The sequence below is a fragment of the Microtus oregoni genome, unplaced genomic scaffold, assembly GCF_018167655.1.
Source record: "Microtus oregoni isolate MIOR12 unplaced genomic scaffold, Mior012 000064F_ref0000363, whole genome shotgun sequence".
NCBI lineage: Eukaryota > Metazoa > Chordata > Mammalia > Rodentia > Cricetidae > Microtus > Microtus oregoni.
The window spans coordinates 5,030,153-5,050,740 of NW_024543874.1; the positions used below are offsets into that span (position 1 = coordinate 5,030,153).

The 20,588-nt window shown below is 40.9% G+C and overlaps 1 protein-coding gene across 1 annotated transcript in view; it reads right to left on the reverse strand.

Annotated features, from left to right (window-relative positions):
- Positions 1-20,588, reverse strand: part of Rheb (Ras homolog, mTORC1 binding) — a 42,796-nt gene that overhangs the window by 6,819 nt on the left and 15,389 nt on the right. The window contains exons 2-4 of the mRNA XM_041640506.1: positions 12,384-12,455; positions 8,244-8,311; positions 2,757-2,839 (exon numbers count right to left, since the gene is read on the reverse strand). Coding sequence (XP_041496440.1) covers positions 2,757-2,839; positions 8,244-8,311; positions 12,384-12,455 — 223 coding nt within the window. The remainder of the gene's footprint in view (positions 1-2,756; positions 2,840-8,243; positions 8,312-12,383; positions 12,456-20,588) is intronic.

Below are 20,588 nucleotides of genomic sequence, written 5' to 3' on the forward strand. Positions count from 1 at the left end.
GTAAAAGGAATCAACAAATGCATTAAGAGAAACTTCTCAGCGGGGTGTTGTGACACATGCCGAGGCAGAGGCAGGACTCTTAATTCAGGGCTAGCATGGTCTACAAAGTGAGTTTCAGGACAGCCAGGGCTAAACAGTGAAACTGTCTCACAAAACCAAGGCACACCCACCACCAATTACTCACCAATACACTAACTCTACAAAGTAACACTTTGTAAAGTAACTAACTTCTTAACAATCATATAAAATTAATTTACAAATAACAGTACTTTTTCAAGTAAAATTAGTGAAAATATACCAAATATGCTGGTTAGTATTGATTGTGAGATCATCTAGGAGGCATGCCCTAGGCACACCTTGGGGATGCCCTTGGTTAGACTGATGTGAGAAGACCAACAGCAGATCCTGAGGTTAGGTAATGACTCCATAAAAAGAAAAACGCTAGCTGAGAACTAGCATTCACTGTTCCTATTCATGATTAGACACAACATCCCAGCTCCCACAAGCTCCTGCTGCCACTGGATAAGGATTCCCTTAAACTGTGAACCAAAATAAACCCTATCTTGCTGGTTGTGGCAGAGTTCACCTTTAATCTCAACACTCAAGGCCAGTTTCAGGACAATCAGGGCTACAAAGTGAGACCCTGTATCAAATAAACAAATGCACTACTGAACAGATGAGGGCTAAGAATAAATTATTCTAAAACCATATAACTAAAATTGCAAAAATTTTTGTAATTACTATTAAAAAACTCAGAAGCAAATCTTTAACTATTTGGGGTGTTCTTGAAAATTAAAAGATCATCTGGGCACGGGGCCATACACCTTTAATACTGGGATTCACAAGGCAAAGGTAGATGGATCTCTGGAAGCCCAAGGCCAGCCTGGTCTACATAGTGAGTTTCAGGACTATCAGAGCAACACAGTGAGACCCTGTCTTAAAAAATAAAATAAATCAGGTCCCAGATTAGTAAGCAGTGCATGAAAAAAATGGTTCAGTGAAAGAAAGAAAAGAAAAAGAATTAAGCCCAGCACTTGGAAGGCAGAGGCACCCCCAACCAGCCCCCCCTCCAAAAAAAAAAAAAGAAAAAGAAGAGAAAACAAACAAACAAACAAAATCCAGAATAGGATAGTGTTAATAGTATCTTCTTGGGTATACCCAGAGTGATTTCCACATCTCTCCAATTGTTTCTCAGGAATATGGAGCTGGCCAAGTTTGTTTTGACTCAGGTCTAAGTGGGGACCAGCAGCAAAGGGTCTGTTTACAGAATTGCCACAGTACTTGGTTTCCAGTTACACATTAATACCTCAAGGTATGAGCCCCTGCCATGGAGAAAAATGCAGAAACACCCACACACAGAAAAGGAAACTCTTAATTTCTGTTGGCAACAGTGTGCAGTGGTTAAGACCCTAGACACTGCCCCGTAGGACACAAGTCATATGAGGTTAACTGAGCACCTGAAATGTAGGTAAGGTAACTAAGGAAATGAACTTCCAATTTTGTTAAATTTGAGCTAATTTTAGTAGCTACAGGAACAATTCCATCACTGCAGCCAAATTCTACTGGACAGACGGCCTTGATGTCGGAGTGGAGGACTCAGTGTCACACACAGCCTATGCAAGCCTGGGCTGGTTGTTTAATGTTTTGTAAGTTTTTTCTAGGGAAGGCAAGAAATGAAATATCTGAAGAAAGGTTACTCATAAGTTAGTGATGGATTTATTTTAAAAATTATTTTCTTTATGTGTTTATGGGTATGTATGGAGTATGGCTGACCTCAGGTGTCTTCTGTAATCTCTTAATTGATTTTTTGAGACATGAAATTCTACGGAACCTGGAGCATGCTGACTGGCTAGACTGGCTGGCTATCAAGCCCCAGTGTTGAGATTACAGACACACATGGCATGCCTAACTTCTTATATGGCGGCTATGGATCCAAACTCAAGTCCTCACATCTGGACAGTGAAAAACTCTTTACCAATAGAGTCATCTCCCCAGCATCGGTAATACATCAGTTAAAAGGCAGACAGTATGACAAACTGACATTACGCACATTGTAAAGATGTCAGCTAGCCACCAAACTTCTACTAATACTGGTATTACCATGAAGTCTGCAAAGATATAACTGTTTCCATTGTCATAAGAGTTCTCCTCACATATCCAACCACATCAGTTTTGTTTATTGCGACAGACCACTCCTTTCTGTGACAATGGATGCCATCTCTGGCAACAAATGTATGGCTTAGAGAAACCAAAATCAAGTCTCTTATATTTTTGGTTGTGAACCTAGCCTTTAACAGCTGAGCCATTCTCCAGCACCCAAAATCAAGTCTCACTATCAAAACAGTGGCTGCATTTTTAGTCAGCGAAACCCTATTACTCAAAGGTAATAAATTCATAGGACAAAGTATTCAAACAAACTCAAGCCCTTGTATTGGTAAAGTCAATTCATATTAATATATCAAAACATATAAAACTTAAAACCAACTCACAATTTCCCACTCAAATAGAAGAAAAGCTCAGCTCACATACAGTTACTATCTAGGCACTCTCAGATAAGCCAACAATTTTTATTCTATCAATGCAATGGAATTTACGGAGGATTCTACTCCCTATAACAATCTGATTGCTTCATAAGAAAAATCAGTGAAAACATTCAGTGTAATAACTAATTCTGTTACTATTAATCCTAGTATAATCCTTTAAAAGGGTCTATTCATAGTAAATAAACTTAAGCAAGCAACTAGAGTCTTTCTTACCTTTTGATTGATGTAACAGAATACACAAGAATATAACCATTAATATCTATGGAGTATGTCTGAGGAAAAATGGAATATTCATCCTGTGGAAAAAAATTAATTACATTTGAGTAGTCTTCATAGAGCAGAGTAAACAATATTTACAAGTTTTTCATGTATTACTGAGATTAAATCAAAGAAAACAAAGTTCTATATACCAGCCAGAGCTATATAAGATGATCCTGCCAAAAAAAAAAAAAAAAAAAGTATGTTTAATTCAAGAAGAAAATCTACAGTCGGGGGGGACTTCAGCAGTCTCAAGACTTATGTCATGACCTTAAGAGAATATGCAGGATCATGGGATAGTCAATAATTAGTACTAAATTAACATTTGAACAAACTAATAAAAAGTGATTTTTTTGAGAAAGTAACAATTCTGCAGGCATGTGAATAAACCCATAAAGCTACAGTAATTAGCTAACTCATACTGGTTTATGAATGAATAGATAGGAAAAATGTAAAAAGATGCAATCATGTACGGGAATTAGGTACATAATAGTGCTCTTCAAATCAGCAAGGATAAAACGTAACACAAAATGTGCAAACACACATATAGAGCCTTCTTTGGATTAAGCTCGATCTCTTTATTTGCAACTCAGCAAAAATGTACTCTATATAGGAATCAAAGGTTTAAAAATGAAAAGCGCCTGCCTCGTAAAGCATGAGGAGCTGAGTCGATCCCCAGAACCTACACAAAGCCAGGGCAGTAGAGTGCATCTGTAACCCAGTGCTGGCCTGTGTGCGAAGACATGCAGATCCTGGCTCATTGGCCAGTTTGCTGAGCCAAATCGACACGTTAGGGTTCAGTAAGAGACCTTGCCTAAAAAGACAAAGTCAAGGGCAATTGAGAAAGACACACAACACCAAACTCTGGTCTTTACATGTGTGCACACCTACTAACACCCATACACTGACACACAAGATTCCCTTCCATACATAATAGTTGTCAGCTACTACAATAACTGGGATGTTCACTGCAGCACTACTGTAGAAGCAATACTGACAACAACAGATCAATAATTATGATATAGCCAACAGCTGTATATCATGTGATCACCAGGAGCTGTGTGTTTATGGAATAACCTTCATAATGAAGATCTATCACTTTTTGGTAAAAAAGAGAGAAATACTATACTTGCATATTTATTGTATATCACAATAATGGTATAATACAGTGTTGTGCCTTAGTTTTTATTAATTTCTTTATTATCAGGAAATTTAATTTTTTAACTATAAATATTTTTGTTGTTGTTTCTTGAAACGGTTTCTCTGTGTAGCCATGGCTGTCCTTCTTCTTTAGACCAGGATGGCTTTAATATCATAGAGATCTACCTGTTTCTGCCTCCTCCTGAGGGCTGGAATTAAAAGTGTGTGCCACCACCATCTGGCAAAACACATTTTGCCCCCAAGACAGGGTTTCTCTGTAGACCAGGCTGCTCTCAAATTCACAGAGATCCTCCTGCTTATGCCTCCTGAATGCCAGGATTGAAGGTGTGCACCACCACCACCCAGCAAAACACATTTTTTAGTGGTAAATTTAGTTACGTCATAAAACTGTCAAATGAATCTATTCTAGGTTTTTTTTTGTTTGTGTGTGTGTTTATTTTGTTTTTGAGACAGGGTTTCTGTGTATTCCTGGCTGTCCTGGAACTCAGAGATCTGCCCGACTCTGCCTCCTGAGTGCTGGGATTAAAGGCATGCACCACCACGGCTACTCTAGGTTTGTTTTTTTAAAAGATCTATTTATTTATTTAATTTATTTATTTATTAATTATGTATACAATGGTCTGCCTGCATGTATACCTGCAGACAGAAGTTGGCACCAGATCTTATTACTGGTGGTTGTGAGCCACATATGGTTGCTGGGAATTGAACTCAGGACCTCTGGAAGAGCAGTCAATGCTCTTAACCACTGAGCCATCTCTCCAGCCCCCTACTCTAGGTTTTTAAATACACTTTTCTAAAGCTCACCATCTTTGTTTTGAGACAGGGTCTCAATGTAGCCCAGGTTTGGCCTCAAATCTGCTATGCAGCCAAGGATTAACTTGAACTCCTGATTTTCCAGCCTCCATTTCTTTAGGATCAGGATTATAGGCTTGTCCCAGGCAGGGTCTATAGTTCAGGCTTACTAAAACATCTCATCTCAAAATTAAACCAAAGCCATATATTTCATGTGAACTTAAACTAAGCAAGATAAATTAGCCACGTTCCTCATTCTCTTCAGTTGGACAATTAAGCCACAGCGACAGTAATGTAGTGTGCACATGTACTATCATGACATTCTGGTCAACAATGAACCACAAAGCAATTATAACTGAGCTGAAAATTCCCAACTGCCCAGTGATGTTACTGCTGTAGCACAATGAATGACACACTGCCTGTAGTAGTGTTGCAGCTGTTAGTAGACTGTGCTTCTAGTGGTAGGAAAAGTATAGCACAACCATGTGTAACACCTGCACACTTTATTTAGAGGCAAGGTTCACTATTCCACTTCAGCCTCCAGAATACTGGGATTATTGGTGTGGTGTTTACCACTACGTTCTGCTAGATACAATACATGATTCCTAAAAAAATTGTAAACACTGACTTATTTGTATGTTTGTGTGCCTGTGTGAATTTAAAGGTACCTGCAGAGATCGGAAGGTGTCAGATCCCCTGCAACTGGAGTTACAGGCAGTTGTGAACCATCCAATGTTCAGAATGTGTCCTTACTATTGACATGGTCCTGTTTGTATTGATATAAACAGCAAAGTAAAAAGTACTTGCTATTTATTATGAATATTTATGGTATATATTTTTTCCTAAAATATTAAGACTACTGTGTAAGTTTACTAGATAATGATGATTTTGAAATAAGGTCTCATTGTATTATTGTTCAGGCTGGTCCTTGACTCTAATCATCCTCCTGTCTCAGCCTCTCAAGTAGCTGAGATTACAAATGCATAATAGTAGGCCTGGCTACAGATTATTTTTAAAAGAATGTGTCTTTTGGGAGGCTGGAGAGATGGCTCAGTGATTAAGAGCACTGGCTGCTCTTCCAGAGGTCCCAGGTTCGATTCTCAGCACCTAATGGCAGCTCACAACTCTCCAAAACCCCAGTTCTATGCCCTCTTCTGGCCTCTGTGCATGTATGTGGTGCACAGACATTTAAGTAGGCAAAACATCCATACACATAAAATAAAATATAAAAATAAGTACAAAAAATGAAAAGAAAGTATCTTTTGAGCACCAGTCCTTACTATTTGCTACCAGCCTCACCCCCAGAACATCATCATCCTGAAGGCAGAGGCAGGAGACTTAATCTCTAAGTTTTCTGTGGAGTAAGAGTAGAATAGCAGCAGGTGGAGACACCATGTTTCACTGCTGTGAACTGCACACTGAACTACTAATATATCAGCAAAGGTGAGAACAAATTATCCAAAGTAGTCAAATCTAGATGTTTTGTCCAGTAACAACAGAACCTACCAGAATGACAGGAGTCACCCAAGTACTGCTCTGAACTACAAAACACACTCATCCCTAAGCTGAGGATCCTGTCAGTATCATCACCTGCATTACCAGACCACTAAAATCACTTAAAGACTATTTGACGACCAACTGTACATTCACGTTTAGAGCAGAGCAGTTCCTTAGAAGAGTGCACCTGTGTTGATGAGGAAAACCAGAGGGTGACGTTTCCTCTGCTTAGCTGCCCCTGTCAACTGAGTTCCAGCAAAGCACCCTCTGGTCTGAAGGAATACCAAGTCTACAGAAACCTCAACCTAACCTCCTGTACAGGCTGATACCAGGAAAGCAGTAGGTACAGTAAAACTCATCTTTTGTCTTTGGACCACTGGATAAGTAAGAACAGTCACAGGACTCAAAAAACAAACAAACAAAAAAACAGGGTCTCACTATATAGACCAGACTGTCCTCAAACTCACATCTGCTTCTGCCTCTTGAGGGTTAGGATTAAAGGTGTGTGCCACATGCCCCACCTGACTCACAGCTTCTTAGTGGGGCAATAGACCTTGCCCCACTTTCCAGGGGCTTAAAAAAGATACCAAAGATATAAAAGCAAATCTGAAGTGCAGGTAATGTCAGAGTCCCACTCTAAGCATCTTTGCCCAGGACCCTAAGTTTAAAGCTGGTTTCCCAATATCAGCAGCTGTATCCCTCACACTAAATGTGTCTTCATTCAGGGAATAAACTGTCTATTTTAATAAACTGTCTATTCAACCATAGGACAGAGAGAAGCTTCTCAAACTGGACCCAATCCCTACTCAGGGATCTCTCCTACTAGTTCTGCACATTCTTTCAAAGACTAGAATGGATCTGTGGGAACAGAACTGCTAGTTTCTGACTGATTATGCATGTTCCACCATAGGCTCTGGGTGCACAGGTGGGGGGAGGAAAGTGTGTGTCACAGCACTCTTTAGAAGCTCAGAGTCACACACATTCAGGGTTTATTTGCTTACAAAACAGAAAACTCTAGGTTTCTCCAGTACTAACACCACTTAGCTCAGCTATTTCCTGTTTCACACCCTCCTTCCATACTTTCTTCAAAACAAAGCAGAAGGAATTAATCTAAGCATAGGACATGTTCCGTTATTTTAGGTTCGTTTCAATATGCCCAGGTCCCATAAAAAAAGCTTTCATTCAACACTGTAGAGACTAGACCACTCACCCACCCGCTGGCCTGACCCTTTGTGACTCTGTGCTGCAAGGGCAGGAAGAGTCAGAGCTGAAAGCCCAGCCTTTTAATACTCCCCCATCCTCCAGTGAACAGGGATGAATTCAGTCTAACAAAATGGTTTCTAGGAAAGGCATGACTGGGTGCCATGGAAACAAGGCAGCTAAACTCTAAAAGGACTTTTCTGTTCCCTGAACACTCTTACTTTTTTCTCCTTTGTCCCCAATCAGTACCCCCAGCAATGCACTCCATACATCACTGCTGTGCTGATTAACCTGAATATCCTTTTTTTTTTCTGTGCAGGAGGAAATGGAAGAATTGATTTTTGGTAACTACTCATCAAACCGAATCAACAGTTAAATTTGACCACCACACAATCTAACCAATCTGGTGTGTACTGGCTCAAGGTCTCATAAGCGGAAGTAAGCTTTACCTCACTCTATAGTTCCCAGAAAAATACTCGATTTTTCTCTTAATGTAGGAAAACACAGATTATGGAAGGCCAGAAGGAGGGAAGTGATATCATTCTTTAATGCAGAATTTAAGTTCAGAAAACCATTATTCTATAGTGAGTATTAACCTCACTCTGCTAACAATATAGATAGAGCAGATAAAACAATTCCTCGGAGATGTGCCACAAGGCCTTACAAAGCCCAGGCAGACAGCACACTGACATTCCACTGCACCCACAGCCTAAGGCCCCAGAGTGTGTGTGAGGCTTCTGCTGGGAGGACAGTCAGACCTGCTGCTTGCAGGGGACCCTCAGAGTCACTTACCTGCCCTGCTGTGTCTACAAGCTGGAGATGATATTCTTGCCCATTTACTGTGATCAACTTTGTGAAAGCTACAAGGAAAGAGAATAAATACTAGTTTAAGTACATTAACTCTGGATTACTTGTAAGTTTGAACAATGACAGCTGATCAAACGAAGTCCCCAATAATCTTGCTAGAAGTTCTCATTAACGGAAAACGAACAAGCCTTTATCTGTACAGACTGTCTCCTTCATCCACTGGCCTGCTAGGAACTGCTGATAAAAATCAAGCTCAGGGAAACCTTGAATCTGTTCCAGAGGAACTGCAGTCGCGCAATAATTCACATCCTATAAAAACAATCTGACTGTTCTGAGGAGAGCACTTCCTCTTAGGAACAAGTGAAATACACTATGTAAAGCCTGGAATCTAGAATGAACCAAAACCACAAAAATCTTCCATTAATTCATAGGAAGTCTGGTGTCAGAGCACAAAGAACCTAGTATTAATTGAAATGCTAAGAAGCTTTAGTACATTAAAAAACAAAACAATTTTACTGACAGGTAATATAGCAATGGAACTGATGTTCTGGGCTGAAACCACCATTCTTTCTCAGCTTAAAGATCTATGCAATTTGTCAGGACCTTTTTTCCAGTAAGGATGAGAAAAGTCAGTTCAGACTTTCAAGGGGACAAAGGACTACTCACAGCAACAAACCTTAGCATGTAACCATCTGGACCACAAGGAAGTGGAACAGATTTCTTTTGTGTTGGTGGCTCCAGTCATTCTCCTACCTGGCTGTCCTGTACACTGCAGGCCCAGCAGCAGAAGCTACCCTCTCCATAGCATAAAGAGGCCCCAGTATGTCTCATAGTCGAAAGGAAAAGCAAAAGACAAATGGAAATTATTCAGAAAACTAAGTAACAAAGAGAAAGGTAGGGGATTCCATGGAAACATAGGTGCTCAAGGGAGGGAATCTGCATTATTCGCTCCTAAATGCAAGCAGAGCTGATGGGCAGTTTCACAAGGACTGTATATAGCCTTGACCCTTTTCTGGAAATGGTCATGTTAAGAAAATTGGTAAATCAGATGAAAACTGAACAAGAATAATTCAAGTTGGATAATATCCAATATAAATTCACTGAGAGCTGGGTGAAGGGCCACATATGTTTAAAAAATCCCAGTGTTGGGGGCTGGAGAGATGGCTCAGAGGTTAAGAGCACTGATTGTTCTTCCAGAGGTCCTGAGTTCAAGTCCCAGCAACCACATGGTGGCTCACAACCATCTGTAATGAAATCTGGTGCCCTCTTCTGGCCTGCAGGCATACATGCAGACAGAACACTGTAAACAAAAGTAAATAAATAAATAAATCTTTAAAAAAAAAAATCCCAGTGTTTGGGAGGCAGAGTCAGATTAGAGATCAGCCTGGTCTATATAACAAGTTCCAGGTCAGCTGGAGCTACTCAGTGAGATTCTGTCTAACAACAACAACTACTCACTTAAGAGTTCTACTTTGGCCTCTGACTTGGGGTCACCTAGCACTGCAGTAATTTTCCATCAGCGTCAGCCAGGGGGCAGTGACATACACCTTATGAGAAACTGTTCAGCTAGAATTAAAAAGTCATGTTCCAGGTTTGATGAAAATTATGTAAGAAACACTGGTGAGTAGAAAAAACAGCTACACTTACTTAGCACTAAAGAGCTGTAGCTGTTATGAGGTATAACACAATTGTTTTGATCAGATTACTGAAACAAAAGTTCACTTATTCACAACCACCTCCTGGGTACTACTGGACTAGCAGCACTGTTCCACATGCTTCGGACGCTCCAAGTCTGACCATGAGCTAGCTGATGTCTCAGTGAAGAAGGGAGACCCAGGCAACTACCACAGAAGCCAGTATTGTGTCTAGGAAAATGGCACCAGGCAGAAATTATATTAAGCAAAAAACAAAACGATCAAAGAAGTCAAGGGGGGGGGGAGAGGATAATGACTATGAAAATGACCAATACATTCTATACATATATGGAATCATCAAAGGAAAAATAAAACCATTAAGGCAATCAATCTAAAATATGCTAGCAATGTTGTGAATAACAAGTAAAACTGAACACAAGGAAGTTGTGCATGGTGGCACCTACCTATCCAAGCACTCAAAGCAGAGACAAGATGACCTCAAGAGCTCCAGACCAACCTGGGCTACACAACTAGACTGCCTCACACACCCCTACCCTCTCCCCACAAAGATAGAAGATACTAGGTAAAGTCTGAAAGTAGGACACAGCCATTTACTAGTGAAGTCTCAAGCTAACAAAAGTAACAGTTTTCTAAAATTTTGGCATTTGCAAAGTAAAACAATGTTACTAAGCTATGTTAAGCATCTTTAATTCATACCATAGAGGACTATCAGCAAGCCATGCTTGGTAAATCTGACAAAGAATTTTCTAACTATAGCCAGGAGGCGGTGACACACACCTTTAATCCCAGAACTTGGGAGGCAGAGGCAGGCAGATTCCTGTAGGTTTGAGGCCAGCCTGGTCTACAAAGCAAGTTCTAAGAAAGCTAGAGCTGTTATGCATAGAAATCCTGTCACAAACAAACAAACCTAACCACAAATGACAGTGCCAATTGGCCCTGAGATGGCACAGGTTATAAACTGCTCTTGTTCTCACCTGTAAACCATATCCCCAAGTTTAGTACACACCAGGTGGTTAGGTTAACACTACAGAAGAGATAAGAAACCATATTTGTGCAAGTAGTACTTCTGATCTGTTCTCTAAAACAAGAAAACACATAGTTTTGCTGAATTCTTCTATTATCCTAACTACTGAAAATGACAAAGTACCAGAACTTTTTTCTTGTATAATAATATGACACAGAATGTGCCACTACTGAACATTTGCTGTTATAATCTATTCTGTATGATAAAGATAAGTATAAAATAATTACTAGATTATTTCCAGATCTTGGACTTTTTTTCTTTTCTTTTCGGTTTACGATGATAATGTGTCTTTATTGCTGAACACCAAAGACACAATTAAGTTATATTGATAATTGACAATTAAGTGATAGTGACACTCTTAAAGCAGTCAAGCTGGGAGTGATAACCATGTGCCAACATTCCTAACTGCTCAGAAGAATGCAACTAATTAGGAGGTAGAGAACAACTTGGAGCCCAGGCAACAAACACTGTGAGACCCATCACACAACACACTCTCTCTCTCCTCCCAAATTAACACCCCCATCCCCAAAACCCATCCAAACTCCCATATTTCCAGATGATAAAACGTTAAATTCATACTCTTTAAGTCTTTTTGGCCTACGGACTCCTATTAGAGTCAATGTGCCTCAGTGTTTCTACTGCAAGCTCAGAAGATGAAGGTCAACACCCTAGCTATTATGAACATAACCATTAAATCTGCTTCCATCTAAAATGCCAACAATATACTCCCGATTAAATCTGTATACTTCTGGTGGCAAGTCTAGTCTCAAGTGCTTGACACCTGGCTCCAGAGTCTACTAGGGGCTCTAACAGTGAAAAGGAACTGCCTGAGCTTCCAACAAAGCAGATTCTCTGGATGTGCTGATGACCAGAATAGATCCTGACTGAGTATATTGAAGATTCTCAAAGTCAACAAAGTAAAGGCCATCTCTGGTTCTGGCTGTATGTGCCCATTCCTGCATGTGATATGAAACACAACAGTCTTAGAGACAACTTCTTCCCAATGCTGCAGCACCTGCTGTGATTCCAGAATAGGATGTTTCCCAGAAGCCTCTTTCTAGTCTTCAAGACTCAGAGAGCAGGGTGCTCCTTGAGGTACAAGGTGTTGAGGTTGTTTTCATTCTTTTCAAACTTGACATCTACACAAAGGGCTTCTGCTGAATGGAGGGGTGTGGATAAAAATAAAACTGCTCTCAAGTCCTTTTTCTTGAAGTTGACTGTTTATGAAGATTCCAGTACAGGACCAGATTCCTATTGATTGGGATATAACTTTCTACATGCCAGAAGAAATGCGCACTGAATAAAAAAGGATTTAGGGTACCCTGAGTAAAATCTTTGTAGGAGAAATATAAATCTAACGCATTACCCACTGCAACCCAAACCTTTATGACTATACAAATAGTATAATGCTTTCTCAGTCTGTAAGTAGTTGAAAACAATACTCACTGTTTTCTATGGTTGGATCGTAGGAGTCAACAAATTGGCCTTCCACAAACTGAATTGTCAATGAGGACTTCCCTGTAAAAGAGAACAAACAGTTTAGGATTATTGCATATAGGCATAAAAATAACTGTTTTACAAAAAAGCTACTCTAGGACTAGAGGGTTGGCTAAGTGATTAAAAGCCACTGAACTGAGTGATTAACAGAAGCTGAGTCTGATTCCTTGTACACATGTTGGGTGGCTTACAACTGCCTCTAACTCCTCTTCCTTCCTATACAAGTAATAAAAAAAAAAAAACATTTTTGGATATTCACAAGCATTGCTTACCAACAAGCCACAGGATAGTTAAGGGAAATTCTTTAAAACAAAGAAATAGGCGTTGAAGAGATGGCTCAGTGTTAAAGAGCTCTGGCTGCTCTCCCAGAGGACCTACGTTTGATTTCTAGCACCCACTTAGTTGCTTACAAGTATCTGGAGGTCCAATCTTGGGGACTGGATACCCTCTTCTGACCTCTATAGGTGGGCACTGGGCATACAGATTGTGCAATACATATATACAAAATCCATATAATACTCATACACCTAAAAATGTAAATCTAAATAAAGAGCTAAATGAACAAACAAAAATAGGAAGGGAGGGGCAGGTACAATCCCTGCAAGTTTTTTCTCAATTTCAGTAATTAATAAGTTTGTTTTTTGAGTATGCGTACACGCACACGGCCTATGGAAGCGAAAGGACAGTCTTGGATGTTGTCCCTCAGGTGCTGCCCACCTTTTCTTTTAATATAATAGGTGATTTTATTGGCTGAACCAAGGGTCTCCAAGGTCCTACCAGTCTTCCACTTCCCTATGCCCAGGATTACAAATGCTTACCATCATAGATACCTTGAAAAACAAAACAAACAAACAAACAAACCAGAAGTGTGGGTGCTATGGACTGAACTGAAGGGAAATACCTCACCAACTGAGCTGGCGCTTTTACTTGTGCACATAAACTGAAAAAAAAAATGCACAAAATTAAAAAAAAAATCACAATGTCCATATTAGTACGTATATATGTATTGGATTATATTCATACCCCCTATCAATCTTGTCTTATTCCCCACCTCTTACTGGTTCCCTTCCTCTTAAATAATTCCCCTTCTATTTTCATGTCTACTTTTTAAGATTTACTTATTTATTTTATGTATGTAAGTGCTCTACTTGCATGTATGCCTTTATGCCAGAAGAGGGCATCAGATCCCACTATACGTGTTTGTGAGCTCACCATGTGGTGGCTGGGAATTAAACCCAGGACCCCTGGAAATACTGCCAGTGTTCCTAACCACTGAGCCATCTCTCCAGACCCTTTCATGTCTATTTTTAAAATCTACATTCTGCATCAAAGAGAAAATAAAATTTTTTAAAGGGGCCGGGCGGTGGTGGCGCATGCCTTTAATCCCAGCACTCGGGAGGCAGAGGCAGTGGGATCTCTGTGAGTTCGAGGCCAGCCTGGTCTAGAAAGAGCTAGTGCCAGGACAGGAACCAAAAGCTATGGAGAAACCCTGTCTCGAAAAATCAAATAAATAAATAAATAAATAAAAATTTTTTGAGGTTTTGCTTTTTCTATTATTTTAATTAACTACTTACTTTTGGGGTAAGTTGAGATAGGGTTTCTCTATGTAACAGCCCTGGCTGCCCTGGAACTCTCTTTGTAGACCGGGATAGCCTTGAACTCAGAGATCAGCCTGTCTCGGCCTCCTAAGTGCTGGATTAAAGGTGTGAGCTACGATCCAAGCCAAGAATTCTTTAGGGAATTCTTTAAGGAAGCTCTGAGTCAAGATAATTTCCTGTGTTGTCCTTAAAATCTGATTGCTCTACTGCAGCTTCAGAGTTCTTTTACAGATGGTTGCCTCAAGTGTTACTAGGTTATCAGCTTTGTTTGTTTTTCAAGACAGGGTTTCTCTGCTTAGCCTGGCTCTCCTGAAACTAGCTCTGTAGACCAGGCAGGCCTTGAACTCACAGAGATCTGCCTACCTCTGCCTTAAAAGTGCTGGGATTAAAGGCATGCGCCACCTCTGCTCTGACGGTTATCAATTTTTAAAGAGTAATATGAAAGAAGGCATTTTAAAAATGTAAAGAATTCTTTTCCAATGGTTGAAATAGGATGTAGAGATACCTAAACAAATACTATTTTGAATTTCCCAGGATCACCAGTACCGAGCCTTATGTTAACATATCGAGGACTACGAATCTCCTTACTCCTCTATCTGCTTCCTTAATGCCTCCTGGAACAAGTTAGAACTGGGCCCACCACTGGTGAAGACAAACTGTGGTCTTGTTCATGTCACTGCCAATCTCCTTTTTCATGTCCTCAGAACACGTGTTCTACAGGCTTGCTAGGTTTAACTCCAGCTCCAGAAGGTATTTCAACTCCAGCCCTATACTGCATACTGCAGGCAGGGAGTAACTACAGTTTGTGCTCCCCGAATCAAACTCTCACAGGCTGAGGAATGACTTCACACTGAGAAGACATAAAACTGAAGTTAATTCATAAAAATAGCACCTACCCACTCTACCCACAGAAATCCTCCCGGTTGGCACTCATTTACTCCTCACCAGCAGCTCAGTCCTCACTACGATCAGCATTAACTCCCAACTCTACCATGGTCCACAGGACCAGACCTGCCAGCTGAGTCCACGTCTCTGAGCTCACCTTCTCAGGTCCAGTCACCACTGCTCTGGTTCTGCCAACCTCCTGCTGCCTTGACCTTTTTGTTCCAACCATCACCACTCTCAGATTTGAGTGTATGACTCATTCCTGTCATTTTGTTGTGAACACATATGCCAGTTCTACATGACCCTACCAAAGGTAGCACCTGTTCCTAACAGTCCTGTAGCTAGTAGCTATTAGTCATCTCTTCTCACCACTGGAACAATCAGCATTAGTCTACTGAGACTGACCTGATACACTGCAGACGTTCATTTCGAAATGAATGAAATCAAAGCTCAGCCCTCATCTCTTCCATTCAGATAGTTTAACAGAGAAATTCATTAGCATTTATTGGCACTAATCATGGGTCTGTCCATGATACAACAGCAGCTTAGGAACTACAAAGTGGACTGTGTCTAAATGAGACCAAGTTAGACATGCCATCAATAAACAAGAATCAAATGCAAATTTTAGCTACTCTTTCAAGTAGCAAAGACAACAAAAGAAAAAAAAAACTTCTTATGTAAGTAAAACTGAGCAGTTAGAAAACAAATTCTTTTCAAAAAATTAATTTCCAGGCCCAGAAGAACAGGGCCACCTCAAAATCCACCCCATCTATGAACTGCTGGAACACATGACGGGGGTGGGGGGGTGGGGGGGAGAAGAGATAGATAAGAGAACAAACACACACACACACACAGCTACAGAGATGGCTCAGAGATTAAGAGTACTGGCTACTCTTTCTGAGGTCCTGAGTTCTATATTCGATTCCCAGAAACCACGTGGTGGTTCACAACCATGAGAACTGGTGCCCTCTTCTGGCGTGCAGGCATACTTGCAGGCAGAACACTGCATACATTAAAGAAACATACACACACGTGTGTTCTTATATATATTTATATATAAAGATAAATATATCTTAGAAATTTATTTGCTGAGTTTTATACATGTATACAATGTATTTCAATCATATTCACCTCCTCCTACCTTCTAACTCCTCCTGGTTTCCCTTCATTCTCCTCTCATGTCTTTAAAAAAAGAGTGCTGCCCATATATGCAAGGGCATGAAGCTATTCAGAGGAGCATGGTCAACCTACCAAAGACAACATTCATTTAACAACAACAACAAAAACCCTGACTCTCCCTCCCCTAGCAACCATCAGCTATCAAGAGCTCCTGGGCTAGAGGTGGGGGCTAGTGTATTTCACAGTAGAATGTTGACTGGCTTGATCTTGTCCAGGTCTTGTTCAGGCAACCACAGCTGCTGTGAGTTCCTGAATGCAGAGGTCCTGTCTGTCTAGAGACAGTTTTATACCCATATTTCTCTGACCTCTGGCTCTTTAAATCTTTCTGCGCCCTCTTTCAGATGTTCCTTGAGCCTTGTGGGACAGGGTGATACAAATGTCCCATTTATGGCTGAATGCTCTAAGAACACATTTTCTGCATTTTGACCAATGTGAAGAGACACTATATTTAAAAACTACAATTCTTGTTGCATATACAGAAGTCCCCCGATACAACAAGTTATTCAGGTAAAAGTAAATGAGGTAGTCTAGCCAAAATCTCAAAAAAGACCAGTCAATTATTGTCCTCCTAAGCAGTAAACTGGGTAACAGAATTTAAACCCTTACTCTTTATGGCGCTAATTGAATTTCTCCTTCTAAATGGCCCCTGGAGGAAAAGTATTATTCATTAGCAGAAGTGGGGCTGTGAGCAGCAGGGTCTCCCTTGGGCCTTTCCTCCCTTGGACTATCCTCCTAAGGGGAAGATGATCACTAATTACTGAAACCTAGACAGGAGGGCTACACTTAGCTGTACTGCTGTCTTCAGTAGAAAGTAGAACACTAGACAACTGTCACTGAAATCTTTCCGAGTCAACAAGAACAATAATTCTTGTCAATAAATCACAGCCCTGTATTCAAGTGCTCTCAGCCCTGCTACTGTACTCTAGCTCCCAGGGACACCTCAGCAGCTTGCATCTTAGCAGTTACTAACATCAAATTATATTCTTCACAAAGACCACCTTTTATGACTCCCCCTCACGATACCCAGCATTTTCTTTGGCCTTTGTTTCTAGCAAATGTAGGTTCTGAAAACACGAGTTACTTGCCAGCAGACACGGTCACGCTCTAAATTTGTACAATCTGAGAGAAGAAACCCAAATTTATCTTTTTTTTTTTTAAGGAATGTTACAGGAAAACAACCCAAGAGTGACCTGAAATAACTGAAAAGTTCATGTATGAAAAGGCACACATCTGCAAAGCAAGGGACAAACCATTTAGTAAACAACAGTACACATTATAGGGGTCTAAAGAAGAGACAGCTCCATCCAGCTGACTTAAATATACTCCTCTTTCCAACAGAACAACTGTCTTTTTTTTTTTTTTTTTTTTTGGAGACAGGATTTCTCTGTAGCTTTGGAGCCTGTCGCCTGTCCTAGAACTAGCTCTTGTAGAACCAGGCTAACCTTGAATTCAGAGATCTGCACGCTTCTGCAACACTACCCCCCCCCCCCCGTGCTGGGACTGAAGGCTTGTGCCAACACTGCCCAGCTTTCATCTGTCTTAATTTTAAAAATCAGAGAACACTATTATTTATTTTTGAAATTTCTCAACTTTCATTAGGCAAGATTAGGGCATCATGTTGGTTTGTTCATTTGTTTTGCCATAATAAAAGAGCATTGTAAGTAAGTATTCCACTCTATTTTCTCTAAAGGTGTATGTTCAAGGTTGTCACTGAATCTCATGCTTTGTGATTATCATAAACTGTATACCATTTATATAATCACTTAACTGTTTTTGGACTAATTTTGAACTTGTTTTTATGTTTCTTCTCTTAAAAAAAAAACTACTCAAATACCTCTATTCCCATACCTAGCATTCTTTACTAAAACACTTTACCTGTTACTGGTTCACTTGGCTATGATTGGCAGGACAGGGTTTTTGTTTTGTTTTTTGTTTGGTTCTACTAACTAGATGATCACGTCATCAGGTAGCGGGGTATCCATTACCACGACTGTACTAAATCTAGAACACAATCATTACGGAACACAATGACTCCTCTTCTTTGAAGTGCTGGGGACTATACCCAGGGACTTAAACACACTAAGGACAAACTCTTAACACTGAGTGACAATCTCATTCTACCCCCAATTCTTTTTTTTTTTATTGAGAAAAGAAAAAAAAAATAAGTTTCCACCTCCTCCCAGCCTCCCATTTCCCTCCCCCTCCTCTCACCCTTCTCCCCCTCCCCCCCTCCTCTCCCCCTCCCTCTCCAGTCCAAAGAGCAGTCAGGGTTCCCTGCCCTGTGGTAAGTCCTAGGTCCTCCCCGCTCCGTCCATTTCTAGGAAGGTGAACATCCAAACTGGCTAGGCTCCCACAAAGCCAGCACATTACGTAGGTTCAAAACCCCGTGCCATTGTCCTTGGCTTCTCATCAGCCCTCATTGTTCGCCATGTTCAGAGAGTCCAGTTTTATCCCATGCTTTTTCAGTCACAGTCCAGCTGGCCTTGGTGAGCTCCCAATAGATCAGCTCCACTGTCTCAGTGGGTGGGTGCACCCCTTGTGGTCCTGACTTCTTTGCTCATGTTCTCCCTCCTTCTGCTCCTCATTGGGACCTTGGGAGCTCAGTCCAGTGCTCCAGTGTGGGTCTCTGTCTCTATCTCCATCCATCACCAGATGAAGGTTCTACCCCCAATTCTTAACATGCAAGATAGTGATGTCTTATACAACCTAACAGTGGCATCATTTGTAATCTCACCTCTACAGCACTTTGGTTACCTGTCTTCTGGCTATGCCAGGAAGCAAGTGCTGGTCACAATGACCCAAACTACTGTTTCTGTGCCTAGCACCTGCTAAGGACCAGTCAATCAGTCTTGGGCATTCAGCCAACATACTCTCTTTGTAGCAATCATCACCTCATCCAGAACAACTCTGAAGCAATGTTTTCAAAGTGGGGGTAATGAACCACTGGGTCATGGAGATTGAGTTACTGAGCCATGACCCACACTGTTTTCTTAAGAAACAGAAATACTGGACTTAATGCAAATAAAGGTGTTGGGAAACTTTTGTTTCAAATTTGGACACACTTATAACTGGGTAACAATATAAAATGTATGATTATAGGTTGCAGTTGAAAGGGTAGAAATATACTTCTATAGAGTGGAGTTCCAGTGTAATGGTCAGCACTCTGACTCAGAAATATACTACTGTAACCTTGACTCTTAATTTCTAACCTCTACAGGTTTCGCTTCCTTTAGCCCCAAGATAAATCATTTCCTTCCACTCTTTGGTCAGAGGCCTCTAATTTCCTTTTTCTAAGCCTTCTGATAAACCTGTGATCCTAATCTAGTCAACTGCTACTGTGAGGCAGTTCAGTATCTTTGGGCCTTAGGGTTCATAAGCTAGGTCTTCTCCTCTAGCCATCTCCTCTAGCCACCTCTGTAACTCCCTTTTCTTCTACACTAGCAGTTCTAAGTGCGAAGTGTACCCCCAACAAACTAGCATTACAGGGTACTTGATATCAAGTCCACCCAAACCTCCTTAGCAGAACTCTAGTACAGGAGTATCAGTGTCTCCCTGCATGTCCTACTATTGTGCAACAAGTCGAACTATTATCAAACCTAGCATCCAAGGGGTTCCCCCAATGCTCTAATTTCTACCAGCAGCTCAGACTATAAGCATTTAAACACAATAGACATAGTCAGGATTATATGATGCCAAGGACATTCATAATCTCTTGATTACTGCTATCCTCCAGGTACCAAGTTGAACATTAAGCACTGTTCATGCAGGCTGTGTAGTGGAAAGCACATCTGGCCATCTGACATCACCCCCAGCAACTCAAGGGAAGAGGCTGGCACACCATCCTTCTAACAGAGGCTGTCCTATCATCCCCTTGTTCTCTATCTAGTTCCTCTCTGCCACCTCTGAACTTTCTCTCCCCTAAAACAGTTCTAAACAGATCCTCTCCCGGTTCACTCCACACTATGGAGCTCGTTCCTAGTCTGTCTCTGAAGTATTTCTGAATCCCAAAGACTATACTATACCTACTTATGGTCCATATGCTTCCAGGGCAAAGGAAGACCTTACTAGGGCAGTGCAGTAGCTAGGTGCTGCATTAACCATGAAGAATAGAACAGTGTAGCCAAAAGATAAAACTCCACTCCAAGCTGGGCGATGGTGGTGCTTGGGAGGCAGAGGCAGGCAGATCTTTTTGAGTTCGAGGCCAGCCTGGTCTACAAGAGCTAGTTCCAGGACAGGCTCCAAAGTAACCCTTATCTCGAACCCCACCCCCACCCCCAAAAAACCTCCACTCCACTAACCCAAGTTTAATGCACTCATGGAAATGTATGCATCCTGCAGAAAACAGACCAAAATACTCAATGAAAGGTGTACAGATTCTGGTTGAAAAGCCTTTTAGAAAAGATTAGATAGAAATAAAAACTACAGAATCAATTAAGGAAGAGAATTACCTTCCTTCCTTTCTGCCCCCACCCTTCTCTCTCCTTCCTTTGCT